Source organism: Molossus molossus, unplaced genomic scaffold (genome assembly GCF_014108415.1).
Source record: "Molossus molossus isolate mMolMol1 unplaced genomic scaffold, mMolMol1.p scaffold_m16_p_19, whole genome shotgun sequence".
Classification (NCBI taxonomy): domain Eukaryota; kingdom Metazoa; phylum Chordata; class Mammalia; order Chiroptera; family Molossidae; genus Molossus; species Molossus molossus.
Genome location: NW_023425354.1, coordinates 19,447,407 through 19,465,721, shown reverse-complemented (window position 1 = coordinate 19,465,721; position 18,315 = coordinate 19,447,407). Strand labels below are relative to the sequence as shown.

Genomic DNA, 18,315 nt, shown 5'->3' with positions numbered 1-18,315 from the left:
CACAGCAAGAACCTGATGAGAAGATCTGGTTAGCTGGCTTACCGTTTGCAGTGATGCCCAGAGGACTTGCTGTATCCTCACCCAACACTGTGGATGAGGCCTGCTGCTGCTTCAAGTGCTCTGTCCAATACAAAAGCAGGAGGCAACTTATTCCTTCCTTTGCATGTCACACCACTCTCTAGGGTAGTGGTTCTCAAAGGGTGGTCCTCAGAACTTGTTAGTTATGCAAATTCTCAGGTCTCACCCCAGACCTACTGAATCAGAAACCCTGGGGGTGGGGTCCAGCAATCTGTGGTTTAACCAGACCTCCAGGTGATTCTGATGCCTGATAAAGTTTGGAAACCACTGCTTGCGGACATTGAACCCCATACAACAATAAAAATAAAATTTCCTGGCCGGTGTGGCTCAATGGTTGAGCATCAACCCATGCACCAAGAGGTTGCCGTTCGATTCCCGGTCAGGGCACATGCCCACGTTGTGGGCCAAATTCCCAGGGGGGGCATGCAGGAGGCGGCCAATCAATGTTCTTGCTCATTGATATTTCTGTCTCTCTCTCCTCACTCTAAAATCAATAAACAAAAAAATAAATAAATAAAGCTGATGATGATAGGTAAGACTTGTGGAGCCCTATACGGCAGGTACAGTTTCTAACTTACATTAAGTCAAGATCAATGTTCGCAGTTAATTCTCCCAACAACCCTATGAGATTGATCACATTATTGTTATTCCTGTTTAACAGATGTGGAAATGAAAGTAAAGAAAGGTTAAGGAGGAATTTACTTAGAATCACAGAGAGAGAAATAGAAATAGGATTTAAATCCAGGCAGTCTAGCTCTAAGGTTTATGCTCTTAATCTCCATTTTCTAATCTCTCAAACAGTTTGTAACAGCATCAGAGCAACCCATAATTTCCCTCATCTCTACTGGACTATATTTCATATTTTTACCTAGTTTATGGGAAAGACAGAAAGCAAAGAGTATTTGTAATTTCCAGTTTTTAAGGAATTGCTCACTACACCAAGACAAGCATCTGCTAAACTCAGCACACTGCCTTGTGTTTGTCAGGTGCTTGTGTCCTCCAAGTGCTCCCAGAACAGAGCAGAGATAACTGAGAGGCAGCACAGACAGGAGCCCTGGGCTCTCACCAGCATGGTTCTGCTGTGTGTAGACACAGGTCTCTCCCCTTCTGCAGGTCAGGATATAGGTCCTACCTGGTAGCTCCTGGGCATCAAGGGGGCCCATAAGGTGACTTAATATAATTTGAAATAAAAAGCCCATTTTATCCTTGTTAAAAGTAGTCCCTTGCTGCCCGGCCAGTGTGACTCAGTGGTTGAGCATTGACCCATGCACCAAAAGGTCACCAGTTCGATTCCCAGTCAGGGCACATGCCCAGTTTATGGTTCCAATCCCCAGTATGGGGTGTGCAGGAGGCGGCCAACTGATGTTCTCTCTCATCAATGTTTCTATCTCTTTCTCCCTCTTCCTTCCTCTCTCTCTAAAACTAATTTAAAAAAATACATACATACTTACATATATATATATATGTATATATTTTTTTCTTATAAATCCTTACCCAAGGATATTTTTCTTTTTCTTTTCATCCTCACCGAGGACTTTTTTTTTTTTGCATTTATTATCAGATAGAGCGGGAGGGAGAGAAGGGGGAAGGGAGAGAGAGAAACATTGATGTGAGAAAGACACATTGACCAGCTGCCACCCACACGACCCCAACCGGGGCCAGGGACAAACTGCAAGCGAGGTATGTGCCCTTAGTGGAAACCGAACCCGGGACTCTCCAGTCCGCGGGCCAATGCTCTAACCGCTGAGCCAAACTGGCCAGGGCATACATATTTGTCTATGTATCTTCAAATAGAGTAGGAGGAAGGGAGAGAGAGAGAGAAAGAAACAAAGAAAGAGAAACATCGATGTGAGAAAGTCACAACTGGCTGCTTCCTGCAACCAAAGTAGGTGCCCTTGACCAGAATCGAACCCACGACTCATTGGTCCGTGGGCCAATGTTCTAACCATTGAGCAAAAACAGCTAGGGCAATAAGAACATATTTATAAAAAAGAAAAAGAAACAAACAACCAATTGATGTGTCTCTCTTATATCGATGTTTCTCTCTCTCTCCTTCCCTTCTTTCCACTCTCTCTAAAATTCAATGGAAAAAAATACCCTCGGATGAGGATTAACAATAAAAAGAGCAACTGGAGAGGACGACTTTGCAAGGACTCCAGAAGACAAAAGTTAGCCCTGAATGGTTTGGCTCAGCGGTTAGAGCGTCAGCCTGCGGTCCACAGAGACCCAGGTTCGGTTCCCGCTAAGGGCATGTACCTTGGCTACAGTTTGTCCCCGGCCCTGGTTGGGTTGTGTGGGTGGCAGCCACTCGATGTGTCCCTTTCACATCGATGTTTCTCTCTCTTCCTCTCTCTCCTTCCCGCTCTATCTGAATAAAAAATGGAAAAATGTCCTCGGGTGAGGATAAAAAAATAAAAATAAAAAAAAGTTAGAGATGGGGCCCTGAGAGAATGACCCCCAAATCCTATATGACCTATATGACCCTGTGGCATCAGGGGAGAGATGTAGTAAGGCAAGAAGGGCCCATGACTACAAACAAAGAATCTAAGGAAGGTTCTGGCAGCTCTGTCTGGCTCTACCCAAGTTCATCAGGCCAATGGGACTGGGGCTTGTGATAGCATAGACAGTAGCTTTCTGTTGAATCAGACCAGGTAAGTCCTCATCCACCTTCCTTTTCCTGAAAAGTCACAAAGCCTCTGAGACCCTGAAAACCAAGAAGTGCCCCTCAGGAAGTTCTCTAGAGGTCCCATACCAAGAACTGAACCATCAGAGGTCTGACAAGAAGTGTCCTCTGAGGGTGAGAGGCTGGTGGGCCATGCTGTCAAAAGAAAAGAACAGTCAGGTCTTTTCTGGGGAAGTAAACCACCTGCCCCAAATGTCTCTGTACCATTTACTTCCAGCATTAATGCGGCTAGGACAGGCCAGCCAATAAGCTACAACTAAACTGAGCTGGTATTGCTCAGTCTCTGCCTGAAATGGAAAATTCTGGTCACATTAGGTCTTGTGTCACTGACTCTTCTGCCCTCAGGAAAGTGATTCATCCATAACGCCAATACCTTCAATACCTCCTGCTAATGCCAAAACTAAAAGAACAGGGTGTCTTGTCCTCAGTAGCCAGACATCAGGCCTCCAAGGTACGGCTGTTTTGGTTTGAAAAGGAGATAATTCTTTTAATAACAAGTTCATCGTAATAAACCACTTGAATGTTGTTATTTCCTCTTAGAATCATTACCATGAACCCTCTAAGTAACAAAATGACAATAGACACAGGCTAATTGTCCTGGCCAGGTTTCAGTAATGATCTAAGGTCCATTTTATTGGAAAACTACCCCGTTCTGAATTCTGTACAATCAGACCTTCATAGGGCCCTTCCGCCCTAGTGCCCACACCTGAGGTAAAGAACCATGTTGTGGTCAGTGACCACAGCTCACCAGGCCACCGAGAACATTCTGTATGGAACATCCCTTACCAATTTCATCAAGTAGTTCCTGAGATGGAGGTGGTAGTTCATCAATGTGACGCAGCGAGATGGCTTCTACTAGTTCTTTAAAAAGATGAAAGGGAAATGCTTAACACTCTCTTGGACCTGAAGTGGACTTTCTAGGCTCCCACATGGATCTGACTTAGGATTTTTCAATGATGAAACAAACTAAGGCAGCAAGAAGGCCTCTTACAATAACAGTCCTAGTTGAGACCTCCAAATATGTGAATGATTTTACTCCCCCTTTTGCTCCAAACCCTTTTCTACATCACCCCTACCCCAGTACTGCTTAATCTGTGCTCCCCACCCCCCCAAGTATATTGGGGGTAAGATGAAGTACAAATTTTTATGAGAGGCTGGGGGCCCAATCTGGAACAGGGCTGCTGAAGAGGCTCTGGACCAGTCAAAATGAACAAAACACAGCCCTGGCCAGTTTGGCTCAGCGGTTAGAGTGTCAGCCTGCGGTCCAGAGAGACCCGGGTTCAGTTCCCGCTAAAAGCACGTACCTTGGCTGCAGTTTGTCCCTGGCCCTGGCTGGTCGTGTGGGTGGCAGCCACTCAATGTGTCCCTTTCACGTCAATGTTTCTCTCTCTCTCTCTCTCTCCCTCCCTCCCTCCCTCCCTCCCTTCTTCCCACTCTATCTGAACAAAAAGTGGAAAAATGCCCTCGGGTGAGGATAAAAACAAGAACAAAACACAAAGTAGAAGGCCTCTCTATATAGATTATGAGACCAGGGCACATAGGAGCAACCATACTTTGGGCCTTTCTCTAAGTGCTCAATTATAACATTAACCAAAACCCCTCAGCATAATCCACAAGATCCTTATCCCCCAGAGGGAGATTCTAAGATGAAAGATATTAAAATTAATGTGACAATGGTAACATGCCCAAGAGCTGTTAACATGCTCACACCCTTTGCTTTGGAACTGTCTGCTAAGAAGCAGCTACAGATTTTTGTACAATTCTTCAACATAAGGGTATGATTAAACAGCATATGTAGAATGGATTATTGTGCAGCCATTACACATATTTACAAATATTTTTTACTGACAAGGAGAAATCCTCAAAATGTGCAGGCCAGAGCTGATGTTCAATATAATCTCAACTATGCTAAAAAATGTTTTGTTTTGTTTTTAATATTTCTAAAAATATAAAAAAGGTATGTACCAAAATAGTATAAGAGATTAAAATATGGTAGTAGAATTCAATGCTTTTCTTTTTCAAGTTCTTCTTTATTCTCCAAGTTTTCTTTTTCTTTTTTTAAACATTTTTATTTTTTTAGAGAGAGAGAGAGAGAGAGAAACATCAATGTGAGAAAAACACTGATTAGCTGCCTCCTGCATGCCCCCTATTGGGGATCAAGCCTGCAACCTGAGCATGTGCCCTGACTGGGAATCAAACCGGGACCTCTCAGTCCATGGGAGGACACTCAGTCCACTGAGCCACACCAGCTAGGCTCTCCAAGTTTTCTATAATGAGTGTTTTACTTTTATAATCAGAAGGAAATAGTATTTTTGTTTAAATCGAATGTAGCATCAAAGATGAGACTAAGGCTCCCTTAAATTAGATTTCTATTATGCACTTATATTTTGATATTAAACACAGGGTACCTTTTGGCAGGCTCCTTTTCTGGGTGGCATGGGATGATGTGTCAAGTACCTTAGCACTGCTGGAGGAACCAGCCCCAGTAAATGTAGATGATCTTTTCTGTGAGACATAAATATGGCAATTAACACATATATTTGGCTAAAAAGGTCTGTACAGCTCAGTCATTTCCAACATTAAGGCTGTATATCGTTGATGGAAGAAGCTAGTTGTTAGCTGACTGAGTAAAATGTCACTTCCTCCAGGAAGCCTTCTCACTCCTTTTTGCCTCTGCAGCACTCAGTACTTACCTCTGTTACCAGTCTTTGTCATTAGGCGGTGAGCTCCTTCAGGGCAGGAACTATACCTTTTATATTCACATTTGGATGCCTAGCAGAGGGCCTGGCACTTAGAACGTGCCCAATTAACAGTTTGATGCATGAAAGCATAAAATTCTTTATTGCCCTACTCCGGAGTGAGACCTTTTGTGAGTCAAATGCCCAAAAAAGGGAATAGTTGGTTTTTCACTGAAGGCCAAAGCCAGTAATCAGTCTGCTATAGAATAGTCGGTCACCAGGTTCTTTTTGTTTTGTTTTTCAGTAAATAAACACAACTGTTTTATTACTCATGATTCTGGGAGTCCGAGTTTCAGGCAGTGCTCCGTAGAAACTGCTCCATATGATGTCAGTTGGGGTGGCAATGGTTTGGAGCAAAGAGGGTTTCATTCACATGTCCAAGGCCTAGTGGTGGCAGGACAGGCAAAGTTACATTTCAAAGGAATGAGAGACAGGTTCTCAATGCATAGTACTAAGGAAGGAACTTGTAGTTTTCTTGAAGAGACAACACATGTGAAATATGAGGGAGAGAGAAGAAGAAAAAGAACAACAGGGGGAGGGGGAGGAGAGAAGAAGGTAGAATACAACTGAGTGTTTTTACTACAGACTATTTGTTCAGGACTTCAGAGAAGACTGAATATCAATAAAAATTCTTAGTGAACTAACCAGTGGAGGCTTCAAGGAGGAGGCAGAACTCAAGCCTCCTCAACTGGGTAGGATACATTTAGAGAGAATGAACAATACGGGTGAAGGTAGCATCATAAGCTATGGCAGAGGTTGGCTGTTAGAGAAATTACCAAACATTATCTCTAAAGGGGAAAAAAGGCACAAAAACCCAGGGTCTATCTTACAGTACAGACTCAGAGAGGAGCCCCATGGAAGCATGGAGAGGATCCAGCTTACTTCTCACTCTTTTTGTAAGATGGATTTGGAGAAATCGTGGCACTCTGGGTCACTGAGGCCTTTGGGATGACTCCATGGGAGTGTTACGCAGAGCTGGTATACTTACATGATCAGTCAGTCTTGAAGGGAGAGTTTCAGAGGAAGTAAAAATGGAATCTAGGCTCTTTGCTTTCTCTTGGACAGTTGTAAATTTATCAGACAAAGTTGGAGTAAATTCACGGCAGCTCCAGCATGAGGTAGAGCTTGTTGTAACCTGAAATGTGATGCTTTCAAGGCAGTCATTATAGCGACTGTCAGTTGAAGAAACTGACTCTGTTATAGAAAAGAGGGCAGTTAGTGTCTGAATCCTTTGTATTATTTAAAAACAAAAACCGAAAACCCCACACAACTCTATACCTAGGATTCTCCAAATTGTTAATAACTAAAATAATCACTGATTTGAGACACAGCTCTTCAAAGAATAAAAAAAAGACAATCTCCAAACTTAGTCATCAAAATAAAGGGAGGTTATTTGAAGTACAAATATATTGGAACTAAGGACACCAGAGAGAGACTATTGATGCTGGCTATATATAGGTGCAGGACTCAGAACTATGCATGTTTAAGCACTAGGGATTGTTTGAAGTTACAAACTCTAAACAATGCAATGTATCTGCACTAAATTCAATAGTGCTAGCCCAGCTGGTGTGGCTCAGTGGTTGAGTGTGGACCCATGCATGAAGAGGTAGCTGGTTTCATTCCCGGTTAGGGCACTTGCCTAGGTTGTGGGCCCTATCCCCAGTGGGGGGCAAGCAGGAGGCAGCCAATTGATGTTCTCTCTCATTGACGTTCCTCTCTCTCCCTCTCCCTTCCTCTCTCTCTCTAAAATCAATAAAGAAAAAAATAAAAATAAAAACAGTGCTCAGGGTACAGAGTAGTCTTTGCATTTGCACATCTCTACCGCTAAAGTAAAATACCTCCTGTAGCTGCTTAATAACTACCAGCAACACCCCTCCCTGGCCTCCCATGGGTTTATTCCCTTCAGCTTTGGCCCTAAAGAAACACCTCTGCACTGTGAGAAAACACCTGCCAGGTCTGCTCCCAAGGTCTGGCTTCCCAGAGTCAATAAGGCAAGGACTGTCACTCCTTCTCCAAAAATGCTTCTCTTCCCTGAGAGTGATTACCTGGGCTGAGCGGAGTGCTGACACTAGTAGGTACATGGTTTATTTTGTGTGTTTTGCATGAGACTTCCTTAAAAAAACCATCTTGTTCATAGGAGATACTAGACAGATCTTGAATGTCTGTCAATGACCTAAAGAATTAAAAGCACACAAAAATTGGGAGATGTTTGGGGGGAAAAAAATCAAACAATATATTCCCAAGAGGTACTTTTTAAGGATGCTCTGAACAAAAATCTTTATTTGGCAACAGGCCAGAATTAGAGAGTATCTTAGAATATCCTATAGATCTTAAAGAGAATACTAGAGAATATCTTACCAAACGATACTAACTTTAAACATGTCTCAGCAGCTAAAAATAAACTATGTCCATAAAGTATATTTGTGTGAAAACCAGATTTAATCTGTTTACATAGATATGTTGCTACCTGAAGTAGAAACATAAAGTTGTTGTTATTATCATCACTATATTTCCTTGATTATAAGATGCTAGTAATTTAGATCACATCTTCCTGGTGAAAGAAGAAACAGGCTTACACAAAATGGGAAGAACGTAGATTCTTACAAACAAGGAAATACTATTCCCCCAAAACCAAAACTTTACACAGTATTCTAGGCAACCCTTCCGTAGCCATACATGTCTCTCTCTTTCAGTTCCTTCGGTGATTCCTTTAACGTCTCTTCTTGTTCACTTTCAGGACTGTAAGAGAGAAAGTGAGAAAATTATATGAATTGCCTGTTAGCTGAGTGCACTAAATTCGTACAAAGGACCAGTGTGAGAAGCAGCAGGAAGGGCATTAAGCTCAGAAGCAGGAAGTGTGGGTTCTGGTCCTGGCTCTGCTACCAACTAGCCACATGTTCTCAGGCATGGCCAGGCCTTGCTCTGCACCTTAGTTTCCTCTCAGAGACTAAATAAATACTCTGAAAGGGTCGGCCTATCTGAAATCAGCTGATGATGCTATATGACAGTAAGTTCCAGAAGAAATCAATGGAGCACAGGAACTTTACTGGGGATGGTAGCTGGAACAAGGAGCACAGTCATGGGGCCGGACCATGTGAGACAGCTTCCAGGCACAAAGTATTAAGTGAAGCTTGTGCCAAAAAAATGGCCAGAAAAGAATACTGAAGATAAACTTGACCTGTTTCTACTTGAACCAGTATTTAGGTTTCAATTTCAATACTTGTTGAACACAAACTATAAGCCAGATCCCATAATAAATCCTTCCATGTTTTCACATTTTACATCTTTGCAACAATCCTCTGAGGCCAGTGGTAAAAAGGAAAGAGCATGGACTTTGAATCTGAGTTGACTTTATTAATTCTGTTCATTACAATATTTGTTTCTCCTTCCAAGCACACAGTAGGACAGCACTTTTTGGCCCTCCTAATTTGCATAAGTGGCCACATGACTTGTTTTAACCAGTGAAACATAAGTGAAAGTGATGTGCATAACTCTTGGGAAGAAACGTGAAAGGACAATGAACAATTCACCATATCCCTTCTTTGCTGCCTCAGCAATCAAGGACCCACAAAGATGGAGCCTATCCTCAGCTTACATCTTGGATAGCAGGTAACACAGCACAGAACACTCCTGGCCATCCCCTGACTGACATGGATCATGAGCAAAAGATAAACTTTCATGGTTTTAAGCCACTAAAACCTGGGGATTGTTATATAACATAATCTAGCCTCTTCTGACTGATATAGCCACTCACTAACTTTTCAACCTTAGAAAAAATACTTAAACTCTCTGAACTTTGCTTTCTTTACTAGCAAAATGGAGATAATAGTGTGTACTTCAGAGGGTTGTTATATGAATTAAATTTGACTAAACAGAGTACCTGGCTTATGGCAGATATAAACACTAGCTATAATTATTATGGATAAGGAAATTGAGGCTCAGACAGAGGGGAAAGTAAATTAAATGATATTGTACCAGGCCCTTTACATCTATTAGTTTTTTTGTTTTCTTTTTTTTAAATCCTCAGCTGAGGATATTTTTCCATTTATCTTTAGATAGAGTGGGAGGGAGGAGGGAAGGAGAGAGAGAGAGAAAGACTGACGTGAGAGAGACACATTGATTGGTTGCTTCCCGCATGGCCCTAATCACAGCCAGGGACCGAATCTCAACTGAGGTACGTGCCCCTGACCAGAATCAAACCTGAGACTCTTTGGTCCATGGGCTGATACTCTAACTGCTGAGCCGAACTAGTCAGGGCTATTCGTTCTTATTTTTTGTTTGTTTTTTTTGTTTTTAAATCCTCACCCGGGGATATTTTCCCATCTATTCCCATCTATTTTCAGATAGAGTGGGGGGGGGGGGGACATCATTGTGAGAGAGACACACTGACTGGTTGCCTCCTGCATGACCCCAACCAGGGCTGGGTACTGCAACCAAGGTACATGCCCCTGACCAGAATCTAACCCACAACTCTTTGGTCCACAGGCTGACGCTCTAACTGCTGAGCCAGACCGGCCAGGGCTGTTCATTCTTTTTCTTTTTTGATATGTTTTTATTGATTTGAGAGAGTGGGAGAGAGAGAAAGAGAGAGAAACATCAACATGGATGAGCTGCCTCCTGCATGCCCTCTACTGGGGATTGAGCCTGAAACCTGGGCATGTGCCATGACCAGCAATTGAACTGGCAACCTCCTGGCGCATAAGTCAATGCTCAACCACTGAACCACACAGGCTGGGCTGTTCATTCTTTTTTTAATTGCTGAAGAGTATTCTATGGTATGGATGTATCACAGCCTGTTAAATCATTCACTTGTTAGATAAAATCTAGCTTTCCAGTTTTGGGCCACAAAAAAAGTGGCTATAACTTTCATGTATGTATTTTTGTGAGCTTAAGTCTTCATTTCTCTGGGACAAATGCCCAGGAGTTATATTATTACTTTTAATCCCTATGTCAACATTCTCAGTAAGTGTTCTTATTCCTAGTTTACAAACTAAGAAATAGAAGAGAGTGATTAAAAAATTTGACCAAGGTCACATGGACAGAAAAGCAGTCAGGATCTGAATACAGATAACGACTGCCTTTCACGACCCTTCACATTCTGCTGAAGAAATCCTAACAAAGCTAATAGGCCAAAGCTAATTTTTATAACGTGGTGGCAAGTACATTTTAAGATGAGCAATATATAAAAATGGGCTTATCACCAATTAACATTACTTATATGAGTCTGAGATTGTGAATAATAGTACATACCTTTGTATAGTTTGGAATCGAGTTCTGGTCAAAACCTCATCATTCTTTTCATGGCTTTTTCCCACTTGGATCTTTCTTTCACCTGAAAGAATAATAAAGTAAATGCATTTTTAAAAAGTTTTTTTTTTTAAATTGATTTTATAGAAGGGAAGGGAGAGGGAGAAAGAGACACAAACATCAATGAGAGAAGACACTGACTGACTGCATCCTGCATGCCCCTCACTGGGGATCAGGCCCACAACTTGGGCATGTGCCCTGACTGGGAATCAAACCGGTGACCTCTTAGTGCATGGGTCCATGCTCAACCACTGAGCCACATCAGCCAGGCAGTAAATGCATTTTTTATGGAATTTCTGCCAACCCAGATTATTATTTTTATTCTCTTCACTTCCCCTTGGTCTTGTACAGAATGAGAAATAATCTGGATAAACAAAAGTGCTTCCTAATTGGGTTTGGATTGAGTGCTGTAGAAGAGGTTTTTGCTCTGAAAGTTTATTTTCCTTGCTCAGAGGGGAGAACTCTGACACTCAGAATACAATCAAGCCATTTACTGGCCTTCCAGTTATAACCACACAGTTATTTCTGGAGACAAATGTTGTTTTGTCTTTTCAGGAAGGCAAACTGACCTGGTTCCTGTCAACAGACACCAGGGGGCGTTGAAACCAAGAACTGTTTGTACACTCAAGAGTCCAACTAGAAAAGGCCATTAGATGGGTGTTCCCAGAGTTCTAACTGTGCCTCTTGGCCATCAAATACCACTTAAGGAGTAGGGGTGGGGTCCTGAGTACTAAGGAGCTAATTCAACTGTCTTCTGTTCTCCCTGGCATCAAGTGTCTGAAGTTACTCCTCCCCAGTTCTCAGTGAGATAAGAGTGCAGACAGAGCCAGTATCCATGTTCCTTCCCACCATGGTACTGCTGTGGTTTACAGAGAAAGGGACATAGCAACCTGCCCTATCAGCAAATACTCATGATCCCCCTGCCATTCCTTAGGTCCAAGTAGTCTGGTGGGCAATGGGGAGGCCCATAAGACCACCACCACCTTTAGCAGGTACCAAGAAGTTCTGAGGATGCACTGGGGTTTTTCCTGTAACCCTCTTTCAAATACTAGAAAGTATAAAGAAATTCCGAATAAACACAATTTAGAGCAGGAGGGAAATTTAGAGATTTCAGTGTCTGATCATCTCCTTTACTTTATACTAGAGGAGAGTGGAACCCTGGGGTGAAGTGACTTGCCCAAGGGCATGCAGAAAGAAAAATTCAGTGGCAAAACTAGGCTTGGAAACCAGCATGTGTCCACTTGTTACCCGTTTCATCACCTGGTGTGGAGTGAATATATATCAGAGCCCCAGTGGAAAAGGGGGAAGAAAGGGCTGAAAGAATGAAACAGTAGAAATCAGGTTTCTTCATGTACCGCATATGTCTGGATTGAATTAGCCCAGGTTTTCTGACCTGTCTGCCCCACAGTTTCTCTGTTCCACTAGACCCTCTTCCAAACACAAGTGAAGTGGCCATGTGTGCAGGCTAGGCTACCCAGAAAGTAATCTTGGGCAGAGGCTCCACAAAAAGAAGTGGGTGGCCCAAAACGTAGGTCTGAGGACTTACCTACTTATTATCCTGAGAATTTAACTGTTCATCTAAAAGCTTACAGCTTCTTGACCTGGCTGGTGTGGCTCAGTTGGGTGAGCATCATCCCATGCACCAAAAGGTTGCTGGTTTGATTCACGGTCAAGGCACATGCCCAAGTTGTGGGCTCAATCCCCAGTAGGGGACATGTAGGAGGCAGCCGATTGATGTTTCTCTTTCTCTTCCTCTCCCTCCCTCTCTAAAATCAATAAAAATATATTTTAAAAACTTACAGCTTCTTGCCCTGGCTTGTGTGGCTCTGTTAGTTGGGTACCGTTCCATGTACCCGGTTTCAATTCCTGGCCCAGGCACATGCCAGGGTTTCAGGCTGCATCCCTCGTAGGGAGGTGTACAGGAGGCACCCAATTAATGTTTTGCTCTCACATCAATGTTTCTCTCTCTCTAAAATAAAAAAATCAATAAAAATAGCCCTGGTCAGTGTGTCTCAGTGGATAGAGCGTTGGCCAAGCACCAAAGGGTTGAGGGTTCAATTCCTGGTTAAGGGTACATACCTAGGTTGCAGGTTTGGTCCCCAGCCCCGGTCTGAATGCATGCAAGAGCCAACTAATTGATGTGTCTCTCTCAGGTCGATCTCTCTCTCTCTACCCATTACCACCCTCTCCTTTCCACTCTCTAAAAATCAGTGGAAACAATATCCTCAGATGAGGATCAACAACAACAAAAATCAATAAAAATATTTTTCTTGCCCTGGCCGGTTTGGCTCAGAGGTTAGCACTTTGGCCTGCGGACCAGAGTCGCGGATTCGACTCTGGTCAAGGGCATGTACCTTGGTTGCTGTTCAGTACCTGGCTCTAGTCCAGGTCATGCAGGAAGCAGTCAATCGATGTTTCTCTCTCTCTCTCTCTCTCTCTCTCTCTCTCTCTCTCTCTCTCTCCCCCTCCCTCCCTCCTACTCTATCTAAAAATAAATACCCTCAGATGAGGATTAAAAAAATATATATATATATACACAAATATATATATATATATTTTAATTTATTTTAGAGAGAGAGGAAGGGAGAGAGAGAGAGGAACATCCACGTGAGACATCAACTGGCTGCCTCCTACATGCCCCCCACTGGGGATCGGCCCACAACCCGGGCATGTGCCCTGACCGGAAATCGAACTGGGACCTCTCAGTCCATTGGATGATGCTCAATCCACTGGGCCACACTGGCCAAGCAATAAAAATATTTTTTTAAAAAAAGCTTACAGCTTCTTAAAATGCTTCCAACTGTGACTGGGGCCTGGCTCAGGTTAGAGATGAAAGCTGGAGTGTGCAGGAGGAATAAGAAAGTCAGTTCACAGCCCAAACCCACCCTGGCTAGCTGGGTTCAGGGTACTGAGACATGCCCTGGCCAGTCTGGCTCAGCAGTTAGACTAGGTTCGGTTCCTGCTAAGGGCATGTACCTCAGTTGTAGTTTGTCGCCGGCCCTGGTTGGGTCGTGCAGGTGGCAACCACTTGATGTGTCCCTTTCATGTCGATGTTTCCCTCTCTCTCTTCCTCTCTCTCCCTTCCATTCTATCTGAACAAAAAATAAATTAATTAATTTTAAAAAATTAAAAAATTAAAAAATAAAAGCAGAGTACTGAGACATGACTGTGGACAACTACATGACTTGGTTGGTGGATACCTCTGGTTTTACAACAGATGGTTGCATGCCTTAAAAGAGCAAAAGTATACAATGTTTTAAACATTTGTATCAGAACCAGTGGTTCACTTATATCTTGTCTGTCCCACACCCCGGCTGCTGATCTTAACCTGCCATGTAACAGAAAGCAGAACCTAAGGCCTCCCAAGGGAAGGATGGTATGCTGCTGACTCTGCACTACTGGCTGTTATCAACTCTTTGCTAAGATGCTAAGCAAGCAAAGGAAAATGATGGTGAAACTCTGCCTTTAGGGGTAGAAAAGGACATAGAAACCTAGTTCTAGTTTTTGTTGTATCAATAACTAGCTGTGTGGCTTGGGCAAATCCTTCAGGTGAGGTCAGCAAATATAACTGAACATCTAGTATGTGCCATAAAGAAGCCTGAAATCTGGTAAAAGACTGGGAAAAAAGCAACAATTTCAACACATACCATAAGAACTCAAGGGGCGGTATAAATAACATAACATGTGGATGTCTTGAAGCTGGTGAGCAAGAGATTCACTCTAATGAGGGGAAACCATTGAGCCTAGGTATTCCCATTTGTAAAATGAAAGGCCTCGAGAAGATTAGTTCTAAGGACCACTCCAGCTCCAAAAATCTGTGTTCCAACACAAAGTGAAGGCAAGTGATTCTCAAAGGAATCTTCCCTAATGGCTTATTACCAGAGCCTTGACGTTGGGCAAATGCATTCTGTATTCCTTTGAAGTCTTTTTCTATGGGACTTGAGGTCTACAAAAGAAAGAAAGGAGGTTCAATGGAGGCAGACATATTATCGAAAGATCGAGAGAGAATTTCCTGATGCTCTGAAACCTTGAAAATCTTCATAAAAGTATTTTACAAAAAAAGAACAAACCTGCTTTGCAAACACTAATTACTTGTTTATACTATAGGTTCCTCTTCAACAAGGCCTCCCCCTAGATTTTCATAATGTCCCAGTCTGCTCACAGTAAAATCAAGATTGTTTAAATGATTAATTATGGAAAACTGCTCTGACTGAGTTTTCAGAAGTGCAGACAAGTGGAACTGATGCTTTCTGATACATCACTGAATTCTTTTTGTTGTTATTGTTTCATCCTCACCAGAGGACACTTTTGCATTCATCTTCAGATAGAGCAAGATGGAGAGAGGGAGAAAGAGAGAGAGAGAGACACATCAACTGGCTGCCACCCACACGACTCCAACTAGGGCCAGAGACAAAACGCAACCAAGGTACATGCCCTTAGCGGGACCCGAACCTGGGTCTCTCTGGATCGTGGGCCGACGCTCTAACTGCTGAGCAAAACTGGTCAGGGCACATCACTGAATTCTTGTCAGTCAAATGTGATTGACACATTTGTTTCTCCATTTCCTCTGCCCCACCCTCTGTACTGGTAAAATATATTTTTTTTAAAGGTAAAAGATTAATGGGGAAATGAGGTAGAAATTGTATAAGTAAATAAAAGAATCCAATGAGTTTTATTTTATAAATGAAAATACTCTTTATAGATAGGTTCTTGCAAAAGCCAGGCAGATTCCCAAGAAAGCTGAGTGTGCTGGACAGCTTCTTATTCACTGCAGAACCCTTGCTCTAATCCTGGCTCTCCCACCACTGAAGCCTGGTAGGCCAGAGCTAATTCCCCACCTCTGTGGATCACCAGTTCTTCACAAAGAAAAGTAATAGCAGAGCCCTGGCCGGTTTGGCTCAGTGGTTAGAGCGTCAGCCTGCGGTCCAGAGAGACCCGAGTTCGGTTCCTGCTAAGGGCGCGTACCTCGGTTACAGTTTGTCCCCAACCCTGGTTGGTCGTGTGGGTGGCAACCACTCGATGTGTCCCTTTCACGTCAATGTTTCTCTCTCTTCCTCTCTCTCCCTCCCACTCTATCTAAATGGAAAAATGTCCTCAGGTGAGGATAAAAAAATAATAATAATAATAGCAGACCTTTTTTCTGTTCTCAGAAAGGATATGTAAATTAGGTAAAATGAAGAAAAGCGCTTTGAAAAAAAAGTACAAAATAAATGCAGGAACCATTTGGGACCTTCCATTCTCAAATGTCTTATTTATTTTTCACATATTTTTTCAAACACTGATTAATTTGACATCATATACTTCTATGTGATGTGTAAGCTATTTTTCCTCAATAAAAATAATTTAAAAGGAAAAAGGCAATGGAGAAAGCTGAACTGTAAAGTTTTACCTCTAGGGCTACATTTTCTTGAGCAGTCGAAGAGTAAAAATATTCACTGTCTGGAGTTAAAAATTCATCTCTTATGTCCTCAGAAGACTCTGGTGAACTAGTTGATTGCCAGGACTGATCCTATTAGTAATGTAGGAAATCTCTTAAGTTGGTGTTCATTGTAAAGAAGTCCCTTTACAGTTGGATGCAGTATTAACAACAAGGTTATCTAAAATTAGCAGTCAGGGTGACACTCTCTGCCCTCCTTCCTCACAGCGAGCTGTGAACAGAATGGCAATCCTGAGTCTCTGTGCCTTCATCTGCACAGTGGAGTGGAAAGGGGCTGAGCAACCTTTCTGCTCCAAATTTTTCAGAAAGAAGGCCCTAGACAGCTCAAGCTGGGGACTGAATTTAAGTACCCTGATCCCCAAGCGCGTAGCCACAGTCCATGTGCTTGCATCGTCCTCCAGATGAGAAGGCTGAGGCTAGGGGTGTTGTTACAGTTTAAAGGCAAGGGGAGGATCATGATTTTAAAAACAGCAATGCAAACTCAATAGTAAAAACGAGAATTAAAAATTTTAATGTAACAGTCCTTTCTTCAGCATCTCTGCTCCACCCCTTCCTTTTCTGCTTATTTTTCTGTGTTCAGGCCCTGATCCCCACTTGGCAGACAACAGGCTCCCTTCCTCGCTTTCAATCATCCTTTTGCAGAGGTTTTGTGGTTTATTTCCTTGGACACTGCTTTTGCCACACACATCCTCTTCCTGGGTACTTATCAGCTGTTCTCCTCTTTACTTCTCAAATCAAACTGAAACATCTCAAACAAGCCTGGCCTCCCATACCTTCCCCACTTCCCTGACAGACTAGCCAAGCCAGTCTGTTTATTATGGCATGTCCTTCTAACCGTCACGTGACAGAAAGAATAAATTATTCTGTGAGTGGTTTATACGCAATGATAAAATACAATAGTATATTCTCTGAAAGGCCTAAAATGTTATCACAGTTGTACTTTTACACTGTTTTATTCTCAGTTGTTATTTATATTCTTTAAGTGATTGTGGCCCCAAATCAATGCTGGTAAAAACATTTTGGTTCCTTAGTCTGGCTGTACTGTGGCCCAATTGCAGGCTTCAAGGATGTGTTAAATCCCTGAAGCAAAGCTATAACCTCAATGTAAATGATGGGAAATGACTGACTCCACTGATTCTATTGAGGTGCAGTTGTCAGGCACGAACATATTCCTTCCACTGAGTTGAGAGCTGAATTTGGGTCTTAGAGGACATCCAGGTGAAGGTCCTCTCATCATAATCCTGGCCGTGCTTTTCCTTCTCCAATCTGGCCTCAGTCATCTGTTGAGCCACCAGCTTTGGTATCTTACCCATGCTGCACCTCCAGAGTTGGTCTTGTCCATCCAACTAGATGGGAAGCTCAAGAGCCAGAGCTGAATCTGATACTTGTCTGTGTTCCCTCCAAGATACACAACACTTTGAGTTGAACTGACTCAGAAAGTAATACACAGGGAGGTAAAGACTTCTTCATGTCAGGGACATGAGGGCACATACAGATATTATTTCAATATCATGATACGTAACAACTCAGTACTACTTTATTAGGTCCTTGGGTTCAACTTAGCTCTCCAGAACATATTACTTACGCTGAAAGACTTCTCAATGACCACAGATGCATCAGAATTTGCTTGAAAGACTTCACTATGTTCTGGCTGCTCATTTTTTCTGGGGCACAGGTGGTGTCTGATACCTAATGATTATAACACAACCAGGGCCACAGTGATTCAGTGGTATTCATATGGCATGAAAGGGCAAAAGGCAGCGTGAGAGAAGACATGCACACATATTCTGCTAAGGGTGGCCATGTCCCATGTGGCCAGGTCAGGTTTAGACTAGAGAGTACAGACTGTTAGTTTAGCCTGGCACCAACATGCAGCCCTGGATCGTTCACCCTTTTATTCAAGAGTGGAGCTCAATGAGCTCCAAAAAAAAAAAAAATACAAAAAACAAAACAAAACAAAAAAAAACCTAAGCCAATAGATTTTCTACATTAAATAAATAATCGTTTTAGATGTATCTTTCTTTGACTTGCAAACAACTGTGAACTAATATCCTATGCCTTGAATACAAGCA

The 18,315-nt window shown here is 42.6% G+C and overlaps 1 protein-coding gene across 16 annotated transcripts in view; it reads right to left on the bottom strand.

Moving 5' to 3' along the window:
• TEX14 (testis expressed 14, intercellular bridge forming factor) overlaps nucleotides 1-18,315 on the bottom strand; it is a 78,951-nt gene that overhangs the window by 10,667 nt on the left and 49,969 nt on the right. For 12 of the 16 annotated variants that reach the window (XM_036269279.1, XM_036269280.1, XM_036269277.1 and 9 more), the window contains 10 exons: nucleotides 17,829-17,932; nucleotides 16,196-16,315; nucleotides 14,686-14,752; nucleotides 10,750-10,831; nucleotides 8,176-8,238; nucleotides 7,545-7,672; nucleotides 6,488-6,693; nucleotides 5,170-5,266; nucleotides 3,548-3,622; nucleotides 43-120 (listed from right to left, as the gene is read on the bottom strand). In XM_036269279.1, coding sequence (XP_036125172.1) covers nucleotides 43-120; nucleotides 3,548-3,622; nucleotides 5,170-5,266; nucleotides 6,488-6,693; nucleotides 7,545-7,672; nucleotides 8,176-8,238; nucleotides 10,750-10,831; nucleotides 14,686-14,752; nucleotides 16,196-16,315; nucleotides 17,829-17,932 — 1,020 coding nt within the window. The remainder of the gene's footprint in view (nucleotides 1-42; nucleotides 121-3,547; nucleotides 3,623-5,169; nucleotides 5,267-6,487; nucleotides 6,694-7,544; nucleotides 7,673-8,175; nucleotides 8,239-10,749; nucleotides 10,832-14,685; nucleotides 14,753-16,195; nucleotides 16,316-17,828; nucleotides 17,933-18,315) is intronic. The other 4 variants (XM_036269283.1, XM_036269293.1, XM_036269282.1 and 1 more) reach the window with 3 other exon arrangements.